Source organism: Pyrgilauda ruficollis, unplaced genomic scaffold (assembly GCF_017590135.1).
Source record: "Pyrgilauda ruficollis isolate IOZ18807 unplaced genomic scaffold, ASM1759013v1 scaffold341, whole genome shotgun sequence".
Classification (NCBI taxonomy): domain Eukaryota; kingdom Metazoa; phylum Chordata; class Aves; order Passeriformes; family Passeridae; genus Pyrgilauda; species Pyrgilauda ruficollis.
In genome coordinates this window covers 134,801-153,347 of record NW_024524834.1, presented here as the reverse complement: position 1 = coordinate 153,347, position 18,547 = coordinate 134,801, and the positions used below count along the sequence as shown (strand labels likewise).

The following is an 18,547-nucleotide window of genomic DNA, read 5'->3' as shown; positions in this document are numbered from 1 at the left end:
CAATAACAGCCTTCTCCTGGCCGTCAAGCACTTTCTCCTTTGGTGCAGTTATAGTCACAACCAGCAGGGGTGGTGTTGGCTCCTGGTGAGGCTGGGCAGGTGCACTGATTCTCTCTAGGCTGCAGGGGGCGCTGTGGCACGAGCTCAGTCACCTCTCTCCACATGGCCTATGGCAGGTGAGCTGGCAGAAGAGAGAAAAGGGGCTTCCTGTACAAACTCACAGGGGCAGTCAGTCCCGGTGTCCCTCCAGATGGCGAAATGGACTGTAGCAGGAACCTCAGAAGCTGCAAACTGAAATGGCAGAAGCGGGCACACCCAGGATGACAAAGTGTAGCACAGTCTCCAGGGCCGTGCCAGAAGCTGCAGGGTGGCCAGGTGTAGGATTAAAATGTAGCAAGAAGCCCTGAAACAGCAGCAGAAGAGCAGGGCTAGGCAGGGAATCGCTCCCCTGAATAGTTCACTGGCGATGGCTGATCCTGGGGTCGGGCCGCACAGAGGGGTGCCCCCAGCGGGCTCCCAGTGCAGCACGCACTATCTCTGGGCTCCCGAGCAAGAAGAGGAACAGAGAAGCAAGCCAGTAAGCCCAGTCACAGTGCCAAAGGAGAAGAAAAAATACCAGGCAAAAACCACAAAGCAACAGTATCTCTAGTAAGAGGCACTGTGCAGTGTGGCCGCTGAGATGAATTGCCCCACCAGAAGGAAGCAACCCCTTGCCCCCAACCCTCATAGGATCCTGTGAGTATCTCACCCCTTGCGATACTCCCGAAGCTTGGAGGGGGGGAGTGACCATTTCCGGACAAAACAAAACCCAAAAAAGATTGGTATGGGATAAAAACCGTTCCCAAGACAAATATTTGTCATAAGAGATATTTTGGGAGAACAAGCCCAAATATATTTCAGAAAAGCTAAATGTCAAGGAACGAAGAAGATACTATAGTACAAAGCTATGGTGAAAAGTACTGTATTTTTAACCAACACGATTGTTGAGGAGCAGCACTGATGCATTAGTTTTTTAAACAGAAAAACAGAAAACCACACCCTATTTTTGTTCCCCAAACAATACACAATACATGCATTTAAATGACACTTCAGAATAACAAATATGATCTTTATTTTGTTAAACACTGCAAATTTTAAAAATGTATCTGACTCCCCTTCCAATATACTGGCAAAAAAAAGGATTTTCTGCAGCATGATAAATAAGAAATCCAGCAAGACTTCATCTTAGACCATCTTTTGATAGAAAAACCCCCAACATCACAAAAACATCAGTCTTATTACCAAGAGTAAGATTGATTTGGTTGAATTCCCTTGCATTTTTGACACTACCTTTAACATCAGCTTTGCCCAAATGATTCTTCAATTCTTTTTTTCCTGAAACATAGCTACTGTAAAAAAGCTTGCGTGAAAGTTACAGTAAAAACCCTGTAACTAGATAAACAATGACCCTCAATGGATTACTGATTACATGGAAATGTTTGTTTTGACTGATAAATAAAATGGTAAATAAAAGCAAAAACAACAACAAAAAAGAGGAACTATCAGTCATTCTTTTCAAACCAAAACACATTGTTTTTCATGATCTCTACTAAACTAGCAAATTGGACAGGGACATAGAATCTTAGTTGTTTATGTCCAAAGAGGGACTTTATCTGCAAAAGTGTGAAGGCCTCAAATAACTATTAATTGTCTACAACAGGCCATTTTAATTTCTTTACTTGTGACATTCTCCAAAACATTTAATTTATTGATTTCTTAACTAGAGGTAGGTAATTTGTAGGCCTTGTTAATATACTGTGTACACTTCATTATTTTGCTAATGTAATGCAGGATAATCATGCACAGACCTTCAATACTAGCAGCACATATAATAAAGTATTTGGGCATTATTTTTCTTTTCCATATGGGTTAACATGTCTCTGCTTTCTTGTTATCTCAATATTTTGTGAAGAATGCATAACAAGGGAAGGACCATTAAGTTGAGCAATCTGAAAGTCTTGCATCTTATAACCAAAAACTCAGAGTCTAGCAATATCTTCATATGCAGCCCTTTTATCACCTTTTAAAGTTTTTGGAAATCATGCAGGCAGTTCTGACTGATAACCAGCATAAAGCCTTTTCTCCACTTTCAAACTTTAGAAAATGCTTCACAATCATGTGGTGGTGTGATTTAAAATTACAGGTTACCTTGAAAATCAAAAGTCTGAATTATAAAAGTAAACTGCCCTTATAGCTTCACCATCCTATATATGTAAACAAAGTGACAGCTAACTAGTGAAAAAAGCAAGTTTAAGGTTTTTGTAAAACGTATTTACAGCTTTCTTGTACACCTAGAATAGTTTCCCAATGTTTTCCTTTTCTCCTCTCCCATTTATGACATTCAATGAAACAAAGTAATTTTGCAAAATTAAAAGGGTTCCTGTCTGATTTTTGTCTTCAGCTTCATGTTAGAGGCACATACTTCTAGACTCAAGCACTATAATGCATAGTGGAAATCACCAATTAAAACAGCAACAGCAATGGAATATATTGCAAATGAGAACACCTGTCATTTAAAAATTAAATGTTTTTGTAAACACTGTCACACTGCAATGCTGTGTTAGGTGAGTTATGTAAGGCTTGCATTAACATGCTGATTATATTTTTTCAGAATATGTTTAAATGATCTAAACATTGTCACAGGTTCAACTCAAAATATACCAGAAGTAGCCCAGTGGTACACACATTAGAATTTCGCAATCACAATATGTATATAAAGTGTGAGTAAATTTTTGGTTTGTTTTTATACAAATCTTTTTTATATTAAAACTTAAAACCCCATACACTCCCCCCCATATCCCATAATAAAACAAACCCAAACCTTCATTAGACAACACTGGCATGTTTTTGCTTTTTTTTCCCCTACAGTTCTATTTATATCACTAAATCCATGGTGGTCAATGTATTCACAGGCTGAAAGAAAGGATATTATCACACACTCCAGAGTCAACAGTTAAAACATAAGATCTGTTATGTTTATAAGTAAGATCAGGGCCAATGTTATAATTACATTTATAATAAGAACAGCTGTTCTGATGATACATTTAGAATGTCAGTGTCACCTTTTATAGCCTTCATGTGCTTTAGCTTTATTAAACAAATTTTAACTCCTTAAAATTTTTAACATTAGCAACTTTGTTGTTGTTAAGTCTAAGGTTTCTGTAATTTCTGAATTAATGTTTAACTGATCTGATGGTTTTATTACATTTTTAGGGAAATAGAATATACCCATTAGTACTTATGTTCAGTGGTTTGAAATGTCTCTAATTACACTTTTCTAAAAAAGGCTATTAGAAAGGTAAAATTAACTGAAGTTGAATCTGCCAAATACAAATTGATATTTAAGAGCTTATATTCTAATCCTAGATATAATGGCATAAATTCTTCTAACAAAAACAGCTTCTACATCTGTATAAAGCCTTGACAAGATTTAAGCATTGTTTTGATTATGACTGTCCTCTGTGTGTCTCCAATTTACTTTTACTCAGGAATGTTCAAATGATTTTATATAGCACAATGCTACTACAATTCTGTACTATGATAAGCTTTTTTGTTGCTTTTTAAATAAAACCAACAAATACCTAGTCAGGAGTAAACTGAAAAAAATGTACATTCTTCTCTTTAAAAAGTAAATAAAATAACATTATTTAAAATGTGAATCAGATATAAGACATATTACACAATTACATAGATACATATCAACACAGCACAATCAATTTGCTAAAAATTAATGACTATAAAGCCAATATGGATGTTGGCATATATGTATGTACAATGATTATAGCATTCATAATTGCACTATACCTACAATCAGTTTCCAATTATAAGGTGTTTTATGAGGGAACAAAAACTAGCAACTATTCTTATTAATGTTGTTTTAGAGTAGGGAGTATTAAGGATGAAAAACATCTCATTAGTATTTATTGTTAACTTAGTTGCTCAAGTAATAAGAGATTGCCTTTCCACCTCTCCTTTGCTGTTGAGAGGCAGCAACTTCTGTGCTAAGTGCACCATATTGCTACTTGGCAATGTAAGTAATTCAATGTCTGACCTCAGAGTTCTCTGTAGCTTGCTAGCAATCATGCACCTGGTCAAAAAATACCTTTCAACCCAAGCTGCTCATTGATGGGTGCTACATTTTTGTTATTAAAAATTTGCATGTTTAAATTTCAAGAGTGATTTGCATTAAGAAATCTTTCTAAAGAACATAAAGAGAGACTATTTTGCATGAAACCTATAAAATGTCTGTGAATAGGTTAAGAGGCAACCTTATCAAGAATAGTTTCTGAATGTGATCATTCATCAGTAATAAACGAGGTGCTTGATATTATTAGAAAAAACATTGTATGCAATCTCATGCCATCTCTGACATAAGGAGAGAATTAAATTGTCTTCTATACATGTATGCTGAGTAGCATATTCACTCACACTGTTGTTTTTGGCATTAGAAAATGGAACACAATAAAAACAGGAACATATGAGTTAAAACTATATTTATCATTTGGCAGTTGACTCAATCAGGTAAATTCCCAATCCATTAGTTTGGCATTTCAATCACTATCTTATGTTTCAAAAGTATTGGTTTCATAAAAAAGCCATATTTGGCAAGATTTTATACAGCAAAAAAATTTCTACTGTGGAAAAACACTTTAAAAAAGCTCTAACTTAAGAAAAAATGCACACAACTGAAAAATAAACCTCTACCCCTGTTTTCGACTGTAGCCACTGGGGAAAAATGTAGTGTCCATGACATTTCTACTTGTCATTAGTGAATAAAGAAAAGAGAAAATAATGACACATGGCAATTAAAAAGAGATTTGATGATATTCTATGAACATCTGAGGTTTATGTCTTTAATTATTTTATTACTGTCTTCTATGCATCTTTCTGAACTGTGAAAGTACGTTTGAATTCTAAATCCATACACAACTATTTCTATTTTGCAATTCCCAATATTCTAGTCTCAGAAGCGAAGACAGAATGAGAACACTAATTTTAAGAATTAAAGAAATCATACTATCAATGCTTCTGATCTTTCAGAGAAAGCACATTCTGTAAAATTTGAATGACTGATAACTTCATTTCTGATGATAGTAATTTTCTTGGCCAAGTCACTTAACAGAAAATATATTATCAAGGAATGCAAGTGGTAAAATGGCCATTGTACTTTTAAAACATAGCGGGGGAGGAAGGAGGGAGAGAAAGGGTCAGGAAAAGAGGAAACTAGCTTGATTTTGCTTCATTAGCAAAAACCTGTTATCCTTTGTGAGTGTATGACTGAGAATTTAGAAACCACTGAGTCACAAGATTTTGCCTAAAAAATAAGAAAATGTACTGTGAATGTATTTCAGCATCTTCTGGTTTTCCTCCATATAGTTTAAATAAAATCATAATATCAACTAAAAAACTCTGAACATTCGCAGAGTGCAGGCCAGCAATAAATTAGTATTATGCAACTTGTTTTCACAGATAATCCAGTCCCTATTGTGCATCTTCAATCACACAAAGGTGGTCTTGGAGGGCCTCTTAGGCACAGTTAGACCAGGTTGTATTCCTTCAGGTTTAACTGTAGAATTGTGTCCTTGACAGCAGCAAAGACAAAGCGTATATTCTCTGTGTCTGTAGCACAAGTGAAGTGGGAGTAGATAATTTTGTCACTATCTGGATTCAGGTCTACAAACATCTTCAAGATGAACTCTCGTGCTGCTTGTGCATCCCGTTGTGGTCCTGATAATTAAGAAGAAAAAGTCAGTTTCTCTTAAAGTCAATTCAGTATTTGAGCTTACTTAGGAGGGGAACCTCAGGAGCAGAAAACAGAAGAAAGACTCAGTCTGTTATCCTTGTATAAGAGAGGAAGGGAAAAAATTTACTAACAAATACTACCATATACTATTTTTTCCCAGTGGGGACCATTAAAAAACAAAAATTGAAGGAAATTCCAGAAGCTGATAATAGAAGAGCTGTTCTTTTTGTGCTTTTTTCTTCAATAAGGTGTTAAAAATGGACAGATGAACTTGATGACCCCACAAAATGAACAACAGAATAATTATATGCTTTATACTCATAAATATATAAAAAAATTAACAGATCTGGCCCATTTTCAGTCTACTGTATTTAAACAGTACATTCTTTTAAAATGTAGCATAATCAAGTTACATCTTAAACTAGTTTGACATTGTCCCCAACAGAATTTAATTTACTTTTGTGTAGTGGGTTTGGTTTGATTTCCTCACACGGGGCACTAATTCCAATTTCAAACCACCACATTTAGTGATAGCAAGATCTACATGCTTGCTAGTTGAAGCTGTTCAATTGCAAAACTTAATGTTCTAACAAATTAAATGTCTAAATTATATATAACAATTCTATTAAATTTAAACAAATCTGTAATTCTCAGAACATGAAGACTATGTAACCAAACTGCATATTCTGCTTTGCATAAGTCAGAAGGCAAAATAATGACTTCCACTCTATAGGAGTGAGAATTGGTTCATGTTCACAGCCAAAAGAGCAGCACAGAAGTAGGAACATAGCCACAAGCTATTTTTTCCTATACTGTATATGCATATACTGTTCCAGTGCAATTTTCATAGGCCATTATTCCATTGTCCTCCTGTTTCTGCAATGTGGGTTTCTACAGAACATGTATGTTTGCTGTGCCTCTTCCTCCTATCTCCTCATTAGTTCTGGTCTTGTTATATGACAATATAAATACCAGCGCTCAGCTGTTATATAGTTCTGTCCTTCAATGGTTATGAAATCTGTACTTAGGAAGTTAGTATGTGCCTACATAACTTTCAATGACTGCACAATAAAACTTATTTTTAATATTTAAATGCAAATTTAAGCATTTCTAATTTGGATAAATGCACAAATTATGTAACAATGGCATCACAAAAGATAAAATACTTTCTGATATCCATTGGTTGCAAAGCCTTGTGGAAGGAGAACATGATTCTACAATATCTTGTATGCACATGAATATGTATGTGTATATATAGACATATACACAGACTTACACATTTTCTGAGATGTAGAGAAGGACATGTAAACATAATAATTTCTCTGAACCAGGGCAAAGAGGACTTCTAAATTTTTAAAATGTCTAAACACAACAGGTTCTAGCCTTTAGCTTCATCACATATTCTATAGAAACAGCAGCAAAATTAATGTCCCTATTATTTTTTTTTTTTACTCTTAAGAGGTTTAAATATTTGTAAAGGAGACTCCAACACTTTCAAAGACAATGGTTTCTTAAGAATAAGACATTTATTGGTTCAATCAACTTCCTAGGATTTTGTTAAACAGTTTTACAGTGGGTAGGCACAGACAGGTTTTTTCCTCTTTTAAAATCTACTGCACTATTTAAAGCCCATATCCAAATTTTGCTTGCCTAATAACAAGCCTGGTTATCATAATGTAATTCAGTTTTTTCAGACTGGAATTCAAGCACAGAAAACTGAGATTAAAAAGAAAGTTTACTATCTCAGGTATTTAGAAAAAGGGAATGAACCAATGCTAGATTTACAGCGCTAAATGGTTACAATCTAACTAATCTTGGAAAATAATTATAATACAAATCAGTAGGTTTCTTGTCCATAGCTCCCTTTTTAGCAGTCTTAAAAGGGTTTCTCTATATGATAGTCAAGTTTTGTATAAAAAGCACTACAATTTAGCTTGGCTACATTAACTTGTAATTGTCAGCATTTATTTTCTTTGAAGACTCTGGAGGGGAGTGCACTCCCACAGATAGATATTTTTTAATTCTTTCCTTCCCAAACATGGTCACTTTTTGTTTTTTTCCTTACTCCCAGCCCTTCATTCCAGTCTTTGAGTTGGTCTTTTAGTATGATCTGTGAAAGCATATCCTCATGTGATACTCTGACCCTTGAGCACATCTCAGTCTCTCATCCAATATTGTTATGACATACTGTGCAGTACAACTGCTTAGTTTAATCAGTCCAGTTTGCCATCCTGGTTACCATTTCTGATCCCTATGCTGCTTTCTCCATTGTACTACCCACATGGGAAAAGTGATCCAGCTGAAAAATACCTAATTCTGATGAGTTCTCCAAATGCGTCCATCTTCAACATCTCCAAACAGGGTGTTGGAACAGCAGAGAGGGACACACAGTGACCTGTGCAAGGCAAAGACTTTGCAACTGTCTGGGTTTTGGCTGGGATAGAATTAATTTTCTTCTTAGTAGCTGGTTGTGTTATGTCTGACTAAGATAGAGTTCATTTTTCCTTAGCAGACCTCACAGTGTTTTGCTTTGCCTTGGTAGCTGGAAGGGTGTTGATACCACACCAGTGTTTTGGCTACTGCTGAGCAGCACTGTCCCTCTAACATTCCTTACCCTCATCAAGGGGCTGTGAGTGGGCAAGATCATGGGAGGGGACACAACCAAGCCAGCTGACCCAAAGTAACCAAAGAGACATTTCATACCATATGATGTCAGCTCAGATATAAAAACTAAGGGAGAGAGGAGAAACAGGGGGCATTCATTATTCTACAATGTTTGCCTTCTGGAGCAACTGCTACACATGCTGAAGCCCTGCTTCCTGGCAAGTGTCTGAACATCGCTCACTGATGGGAAGTAGAGATTAACTTTTCCCTTTGCTTATGTGCACTCAAACTTTCACTTTTCTTTTTTTTTTTTGCTTTAGTAAACTGCTTTATCTCAACTGACTAGTTGCTTTCCATCTTATTTTCTGTGACTTGTCCCACTGGGGAGTAATAGAGTGGCTTGGGGGGCACCTGGCATCCAGCCAAGGTAAAACCACTACACTGGTACAGTGCTGTGTTTTAGATTCAGTATGAGAATAATGCTGATAATACACTGATGTTTTGGTTGCTGTTGAGCAGTGCTTACCCTGAGTCAAGGCCTTTTTAGTGTCTCATGCTCTGCCAGTAAGGAAGTGCACAAGAAGCTGGGAGGGACCACAGATGGGACAACTGACCCGAAATAGCCAAAGGGATATTCCACACCATAAAACATCATGCCCAGTATATAAACTGGGGGAAGTTAGCCAGAAGGGGCCAATCATTGCCTGGGGATGGGATGGGTGTTAGTGGGTGGTGAGCAATTATATTGTGCACTAATTGATTTTATTGTACATCAATTGTTTTTATTCTGTCCTTTTCATTACTATTATTATTGTTATTATTGTCATTAGTATTATTACTATATTTTACTTTACTTCAATTATTAAACTGTTTTTATTTCAAACCATGGATTCTGCCTTTTTTCTGATTCTTCTCCCCAGGCAGGGAGGAGTGAGTAAGCAGCTGTGTGATACTAAGTTGCCAGATGGGAGTAAACCACAAGCCATCCACCCCATCTTTCCACCAAAAGAAATCAAATTAAACCATAAGGGGTTAAGTCCAGCAAGATCTGCAGAATTAGACACTTAAATGACTTTCAGGTCTGGCCTACTCGCTATGGCCCTAATTGTCCATAACCTTTTTTTGTTTCCCTTACCCATGGTAAAGGAGAAGAGGAAGAGGGTTTCTCTGAGCTGACTGATTGAAAATCTGACAACCCTCTATGTTGAAATGACTGGCCTAGTAGATGAGGGGAGAGCAGTGGATATTGTCTAGTTGGATGACAGTAACTAGTGGGGTACCCCAGTAGCCAATACTGGATCCAGTCCTACTTAACATCTTTAATGATCTGGATAAGGGAGGAGAGTGTACCCTCAGCAAATTTGTTGGTGACACAAAACTGGGAGGAGTGGCTCCATTCAGAGGGACCTTAACAGGCTGGACAAATGGGCTGACAGGAACCTCATGAAAATCAACAAGGGCAAGTGCCAAGTCCTGCACCCGAAGAGTAACAAACCTAGGCACTAATATATACTGGGGGCCACCCAACTAGAAAGCAGCTTGGCAGAAAAGGCACCTGAGGGTCCTGGTGGATACTAGGTTGAACATGAGCCACCAATATGCCCTTGACAAAAAGAAGGCAAATGGTATCCTGGGCTGCATTAGGAGGAATGTTGCCAGCAGGTCGAGGGATGTGATCCTTCCCCTCTAATCAGCACTGATGAGACCACACCTGGAGTTCTGTGTCCAGTTCTTGGCTCCTCAGTATAAGAAGACAAGGGCATACTGGAGAAAGTCCAGCCAAAGGCCACAAAGATGATTAAAGAACTGGATGAAAGGCTGAGAAACCTGGGACTGTTTAACCTAGAGAAAAGAAGGCTCAGATAGAGATCTTATCAATGCGTACAAATACCTGAAGGGAGGGTGCAAAGAAGATGAAGCCAGGCTCTTGTGGATGGTGCCCAGTTACAGAACAAGAAGAAACACAGGAGTTTCCATTTGAATATCAGAAACCCCTTTTTTACTCTGAGGGTGACTGAGCATTGGGACAGGTTGCCCAAAAAGGTTGTAGAGTCTCCCTCCTTGGAGATATTCAAAAGCCATCTGGACATATACCTGTGAAGCAGTCACTAGATGACCTTGTTTGAGCAGGAAGGTTGGACTCGATGATCTTTAGAGCTCCCTTCCAATGTCAACTCTTATGTGTGAATTTTGTCTGGTTTCTCTGGACAAGCATTTAACACAAGTTTACCTCTACTTGAGTGATCATAACAAAAGGGCCTATATAGCCTTCTCACCTGCAGGATGTCATGTAAGGCACCTGTCACACTTCTAACATGAAAATACAAGAACTGTCAGTTATCTTCTGTTTAGTACTATTAAACTAAACTTACACTGATTCATAAATAAGTATGGCCTGATCCTGCAAGCTGTTCATTGCGAACACATCCTTTCCTCTCAAAGAGGAAAAACATGAAACTTTTTCCTTCTATCACTAACTCGTTTTGAAAATGAGAGATTTAATCTTTTTTGTAGCTTTTGAATCTGCTTTTCACTCTCTGGTGTGACAAAAGAGATGTTATTATATGAATATGATTTTTTTTCTCTGTTACCAAAGCCTCCACTCAGTTACCTTTGAATACCTAGGTTTTCACCTCAGGAGAATTTTCTCAAAGTACAGCTTCTTTGGAAACAGCTGTTTGTTCCACATAATGTTTTCAGGGACAAGCACATTAAATTTCATATAAGTAGCATAAAATAATGGAAACAAAGAAGAAATGGTACAATAAAAGGATGGGAGAAGTGATATTGGTTTATCTGAGAGCCACAGAGAATTTATGACTTGCCTTCAAATTTCCAGCCTTAAACAAAAAAACAACAAAACACAAACCCAATTAAAAAAGAAGAGTATGTGAGATGCTGAGTAGAATGAAAAATGTATTTTTATATAATTTTAGCTTTATACTTCAGTTCAAATCCTCACCCCAACTTATGAACAAGGACAGAATAAGGTCCATTGCTAATATGATGTTACTCATCTAGAATCAATAATTTCACATGAAAGGTACTGACATCTTGTCCACTATTAATGGAGGTATAAGATGAATTCCTAGCAATCTAGAAAGTTCCACAAGACTTCAGTGACTTTAAAAATTTGAAGCATTAAAAACTGCTCTTGTTAATAATTTTTTCCTTTTAATATAATTAAAAAAAAAAAAAACATGACCAGTAAGTCATTCAACTACAAACTAACCATTTGATGTACTTAGTACAATTTATAAAGAAGAAAATGGATTTAATGAAGAATGGGTGATTATCTTTGTCCTAAGAACCTCCAAGCAAAATATGGGCAACGTTATTACATTTGGTCATTACTGCAATTTAAATGGGGCATGAGCTCTGGTGGCAATATACTTACCATCATACTCTGGGAAATAATCAACTAAATGGGAGTACATAATTTTCTCCTCTAAAAGATCTTTTTTATTTAAGAACAGAATGACCGAAGAATTCTGGAACCATAGTCAATAGTACAGATTTTATTTAACAGTAAATGTGAGGTAGAGAGATAGAAAGAAATAGAAAGAGAGCAGGGGGGGAGAGAGAGTGAGAAAGAAATTAAGCAAAAGATACCACCACCATGTGGATTCCTGCAGCGTTCTTCACCCTGGTCTTCGGTGGTGGGGGTCCCAGAGTCATTCTACTGGAGGTACCACCTTTATACAGTCCAAGTTCCAAGTATCCAAGGGGTGGTCGCAGATGTTCCCACAACTTGGACTGGCATGGGTGTAAGTAGTGGTTTCCTTTCCCACAGTCTGCACAGTGGAATTTTGTCTGGTGTGCTAATTCCAAACCTTCACCTCTGTTTAAGCCTGGAATTAGCGCTTTCCTTTTTGCCATCTGTGATTATCTCAAGTTCCTGTTGTGGTGGCTTATCTTATGGGAATACTGTTTTGAGACATGTAATTGCACTCTTTAAGTCCTCACACAGGCTTCTAGAGAACAAAATCAAAGTGAATCTTGCAGATTCTGATGTTGCTGAGACATAGAATCATAGAATTGCTTAAGTTGGAAAAGGCCTAAAAGATTATCGAGTCCAACCATTAACCTAACACTACCAAGTCTACCACTAAACCATGTCCCTAAGTGCCACATCTACACATCTTTCAAATACCCTCAAGGGATGGTGACTCAAGCACTTCCCTGGGCAACCTCTTCAAATGCTTTATAACCCTTTCAGTGAAGAATTATTTCCTAATATCCAATCTGAACCTCCCCTGGTGCAACTTGTGGTCATTTCTGCTTGTTCTGTCAATTGTTACATCGGACAAGAGACTGACACTGTTACAACCTCCTTTCAAACACTTGTAGAGAGCAATAAGGTCTCCCCCGAGTCTTCTATTCTCCACACCAAAAACACTCATTATGCTCAGCTACGCCTCATAGGACTTATGTTCCAGATGCTTCATCAGCTTCCTTACTCTTCTTTGGATGTGCTCCAGCACCTCAATGTCTTTCTTGTAGTGAGGAAAAACCCTGCACTAATTGCATTTTAGTTGTATTTACTCTGTATTGAGATAAAGCAGTCAGTAGCCATGTTGCTTGAATTCATAAAGTCTCTATGGGTAGAAGCCTTCATGTGTTTCTGGTCCCTAGGTTTTTTTGAGGTTTTGATACCTTTCTGGTCCCTAGGCTTATTTTCTTATCCAGAGATAGCTCCAGTACTGTCCCTAACACACAGTTTTTACAGTGGAGGGGCATGGATTAGAATAGCTATTTTGCTGGGCATGGTGATAATGATTTATAGGAAATTTACAAAAGTACTAGAGTTTGTTCCAGATATATATAGTTTATGGTTTCTTCATCCTACCCTGCATCCCAGTTCCAGTAGCAGGTTTTAGAGATTTATTAGTAATTGCACCCAGTTTGTTAGAGGAGGAGCAGAAAATGAGGCTTTTCAACCTTTCCTTTCCTTCTTCTCCTTTGAATCTGTTACGTCACTTTTGGAAAATGTTCAGTTTCCCCTGAATGTTAAAGAGACCACCTTCCTGGTATTTAATCTAGTAGACTTCCTCTATATAGTTTGCAGCTTGTCTAGAGTGAGGGCTGAGATTTCCAAATGGGCTGATGAGACTCCTGACCCAGGAGTAGACCCAAGCATAAAAAATACTGAGTAGTGTAGAGAATGAGAGAGAATGGGCGGAACCCTGAAGGAATTTTCTGATCCCCGAAGGAATTTTCTGATCCCCAGCCTGGGAATTTTCATGTGAACAAATTCAGAACCCAGATGAGGTGGGGAAATATCTGGAAGAGAAGTATCATGATGACTCTAAGGAGAAAAAGACCATTGCAATAAGCTGGGCCCTGGCATATACTTATTGCACGCTGCTAGATACTGTAGGGCAGCAGATGGAGGCAGGGGGGGCAGGAAGATATATCAGCAGCTATCCCAGTCACTCAGGCTGCAGCCAACACCCCAGTCACTTAGGTTGTAGCTAAACCAGACAGTGAGCCTAAGCCACTGGCAGTTGCTGCAGGAAAAAAGCACACAACCAAAACCAATCGGCCAGTAGACGATGATGATCCAGGGGAAAGACTGTCAAAGCCACTTCCTGATACAAAATCAAAAGTCAAAGCAACTGACACAAAATCAGAAGTCACTATTAGGTCCTTTTCCTTGAAGGACCTTTGTGGCCTAAGAAAAGATTACACTCAATGACCTGATGAATCTATAATTAGTTAGTTAGAAGATAAGATGAAAGAGAATCACAAGAAACTCAGAGAAGAGATTAAAGAGGGCTTTCTCAAAATCTCGGCAGTACAGATCAGAAGTTCTAGTACCAAAAGTAGACATCCCCCAGATAGAGAGAGAAGGTACACCCCACGAGCTGAGTTGTGGTTCTTCCTGTGTGATCATAGAAAAAATATGAGGAGATGGGATAGAAAATCTACTACTGCTCTGGCACAATGGGCGTTTGAATTAAAAGACAGCAAGACTCACAGAGGAAGTTCCACCAAAAAAGAAGTAGCTCCAGTAGCCTGTAGCCGGACTGCCAGATATGATGATGACATGTCCAATCCTCTTGAAGGAGCCTCCAAGACATATGCCCAGAGAAAGAAGGATAACCAGGTTTTGAGGGGTCCTGCCTCTAGCCAGGTAGAGGCTAGGGAAAACCATGTTTTTTTAAATGTGTAGATTCATTAGCTTGGAACATCAGAACCACAAAAATATGAGGCCTTGGTCAACACTGGTGTGCAGTGCACGTTAATCCCATCGAGACATGTGGAGGAAGAATCTGTCTCTATTGCTGGCATGACAAGAAGATCACAAGATTTTACTTTAGTAGAAGCTGACGTAAGCCTGACTAGAAATAAGTAGAAGAAACACCCTATTGTGATTGGCCCAGAGGAGCCATGCATTTAATACCTCATTCAATCTCTAGCTCTGATTTTATGAGCCAGCTCTACCTCACAAAATTGCTTTCAGTAAAAGCCTATTTCAGCTGCAATGGAAAATCACAGAATCACACAGAATCACTAGGTTGGAAGAGACCTTCAAGATCATCAAGTCCAAACCATGCCCTAATACCACCTCAACTAAACCATGGCACTGAGTGCCACATCCAATCTTTTTTTAAACACATCCAGGGATGGTGACTCCACCACCTCCCCTGGCAGACGATTCCAGTACTTTACCACTCTTTCAGTAAAAAACTTTTTCCTAACATCCAGCCTAAATTTCCCTTGGTGCAGCTTAAGACTGTCCTCTCGTTGTCAGTTGTTGCCTGGAAAAAGAGACCTGACTACAACCACCTTTCAGATAGCTGTAGAGAGTGAAAAGGCTGAAGACAAAAATTTGTGAATAGTTAATGTACAGAAATGTGCAGCTGGAGCTGGCTCAAGGTTTCTCAGTGGTTGACAGCCTTTCATAGTAGTTAAGCATATGTCTTGACTCTACCTCCTCTTGGGATTTCTATCAGTTGAACACTGCTGGAACCAGGAGGGGAAGCTATACTTGTTCTTTTCTATATATTTTTTGTCTTTGTCTCTTTCTCCTTCTTCTTCTAATTCCTTCTTCTCAGAGTTCTGAATAACTTAAAATCCAATGGGTTTGGAGTTTGCTTAGTTGAATGGACTAAGTTAATGTTTTGTGAACTGTTTTATGCTAATTGAATGCTGCTTTAAACTTTTGCCAAAGTTCTCTGATTTTCTGATGCTGCCAGTAAAGTTTTTTGTTGCTGTTTTGGCCTTTTGAGGATATCTTGTCAGTATTTTTTCTGTGCATGAAAAACTGTAAGCCCTTTTAAGAGGCTCATCAAGTGAATTTTTGGGGCCTTACATTTGCTCCAAACCAGGTGCAGGCCCTTGCATTTGGCCTTGTTGAACTTCATGAGGTTTATATGGTCCCAGTTCTCGAGCTTGTCCAGGTCCCTCTGGATGGCATCCCATCCCTCACCACTCAGCTTTGTCATCTGCAAACTTGCTGAGGGTGCACTCCATCCCTTTGTCTATGTCATTAGTGAAGATATTAAATAGCACTGGTCCCAGTACAGCCCCTGAGGGACACCAGTTTTCACTGGTCTATATCTGGACATTGAGCTGTTCACCACTACCTTCTGGATGTAACCATCTAGCCAATTCCTCATCCAACAAATAAATGAGCCATCAAATCCATATATCTCCAATTTAGGGAGAAGGATGTTGTGGGGCACTGTCAAAAGCCTTACAGAACTTCAGATAGATGACATCTGTAGCTATTCTCTTGTCCACTGCTGTAGTCACTTCATCATAGAAGGCCACTGAGTTGGTCAGACAGGACTTGCCCTTGGTGAAGCTGTGCTGGCTGTCTCGAATCACGTCCCTGTCCTCCATGTGCCTTAGCATAGCTTCTCAGAGGTTCTGTTCCATGATCTTCCTGGGCATGGAACTGAGCCTGACAGGTTGGCAGCCATTGGATCCACATACTGCCCCTTTGGTCTGTCATAAAAGTGATTTTGCATTTCTGGAAGTGATAAGATCTATAATGAGCCAGGAGCCATTCACTCAGCTCCATTACTGGACCATCCTGGATGTACAGACTGATATGTGTACTGGTTCTGGCTGGAATAGAGTTAATTTTCTTCATAGCAGCTCAGATGGTGCTGTTTTGGATTTGTGACCAAAACAGTGCTGACAACATTTTAGTTATTTCTGAACAGTGCTTTTTCAGCATCATGGCCTATTCTGCTTCTCACACTGCCCTGCCAGTAAGTAGGCTGAGGTGGACAAGAATATGTGGGAAGGGTGAGGGGAGGGGGATGGGGGACATTCAGTGTTATGACAATTGTCTTCCCAAGTAACTGCTAACACATGATGGAACCCTGCTTTTCTGGAAATGGCTAAACATCTGCCCATCAATGGGAAGTAGTGAATGAATTTCTTATTTTGCTTTGCTTGTGTGCACAGCTTTTGCTTTACCTATTAAACTGTCTTTATTTCAACCACAACAATCTGGAATAATCCTCCTGCTATATTGCTGTTTACTGTAGTTGTTTTAGTTGTACTCTTGTTGGTTATTCCAAGCAAGCCTGTCTTTTGAATATGCTGTAGATATTGTTCTTAAGGATAGTCATAGAATCATAGAATCATTTAGATTGGAAAAGACCTCAAAGATCAAGTCCAATCATTAACCCAGCACTGTTAAGTCCACCACTAAACCGTGTCCTTAAGCACCATGCCTATACAGCTTTTAAATACCGCCAGGGATGCTGACTCAACCACTTTTCTTGGTACCATGTTCCAATGCTTGACAACCCCTTTGATGTATAATTTTTTCCTAATGTCAAATCTAAACCTCCCCTGGTGCAACTTCAGGCCATTTCCTCTTGTTCTATTGCTTCTTACATGGGACAAGAGACTGATACCCACCTTGCTATAACCTCCTTCCAGGTAGCTGTAGAGTGCAATAAGTTCCTGTCTGAGCTTCCTTTTGTCCAAACTAAACACCCCCAGCTCCCTCAGCAGCTCCTCATAAGACTTGTGTTCCAGACCCTTCACTAGCTTCATTGCCCTTTTCTGGACACGGTCCAGCACCTCAGTGTCTTTCTTGTTGTGAGGGGCTCAAAACTGCATGCAGTACTCAAGGTGCAGTCTTACCAGTGCCAAGTACAGGAGGATGATCACTGCCCTAGTCCTGCTGGCCCTGCTATTTCTGATTGTGATGGTTTTGGCTGGGCTAGAGTTAATTTTCTTCCCAGTGGCTGGTATGGGGCTGTGTTTTGGATTTTTGCTGAACACAGGGTTGATAATATAGAGATGTTTTTGCTATTGCTGAGCAGGGCTTACACAGAGCCAAGGCCTTTCCTGCTTTTGTACTGCCATGCTGGCAAGGAAGTTGGGGGTGCATGGTAGGTTGGGAGGAGACACAGCTGGAACAGGTGACCCAAATTGACTAAATGGATATTCCAGACCATATGACATCATTCTCAGTATATAAAGTGGGAGGAAGAAGGAGAAAGGGGGGGATATTTGGAGTGATGGCATTTGTCTTCCCAAGTAACCATTATGTGTGATGAGGTCCTGCTCTCCTGGAGATGGCTGAACATCTGCCTGCCCATGGGAAGCATTTAATTCCTTGGTTTGCTTTACATGTGTGCATGGCTTTTGCTTTCCCTATTAAACTGTCTTTATCTCAACCCATGAGTTTTCTGGCTTTTACCCTTCTGATTCTCTCTCAGATGTCACTGGTGGGGGAGTGAGTGAGTGGCTGCATGGGGCTTGGTTGCTGGCTGGGATTAAACCATGACACTGACACAAGCCAGGATGACATTGGCCTTCTTGGCCACCTGGGTACACTTCTGGCCCATATTCAGCCAATTGTTGACCAACACCCCCAGGTCATTTTTTGCCGCCAAGTAACCATTATGTGTGATGAGGTCCTGCTCTCCTGGAGATGGCTGAACATCTGCCTGCCCATGGGAAGCATTTAATTCCTTGGTTTGCTTTACATGTGTGCATGGCTTTTGCTTTCCCTATTAAACTGTCTTTATCTCAACCCATGAGTTTTCTGGCTTTTACCCTTCTGATTCTCTCTCAGATGTCACTGGTGGGGGAGTGAGTGAGTGGCTGCATGGGGCTTGGTTGCTGGCTGGGATTAAACCATGACACTGACACAAGCCAGGATGACATTGGCCTTCTTGGCCA

At 39.2% G+C, this 18,547-nt stretch overlaps 1 protein-coding gene across 1 annotated transcript in view; it reads right to left on the bottom strand.

Annotated features, from left to right (window-relative positions):
- Positions 1–1,102: 1,102 nt before the first annotated feature.
- Positions 1,103–18,547, bottom strand: part of LOC121357709 (guanine nucleotide-binding protein G(q) subunit alpha) — a 147,653-nt gene continuing 130,208 nt past the window's right edge. Inside the window, exons 6-7 of the mRNA XM_041475242.1 lie at positions 11,784–11,877; positions 1,103–5,766 (exon numbers count right to left, since the gene is read on the bottom strand). Of these exons, the coding sequence (XP_041331176.1) occupies positions 5,576–5,766; positions 11,784–11,877 (285 nt within the window). The 3' untranslated portion in view covers positions 1,103–5,575. The remainder of the gene's footprint in view (positions 5,767–11,783; positions 11,878–18,547) is intronic.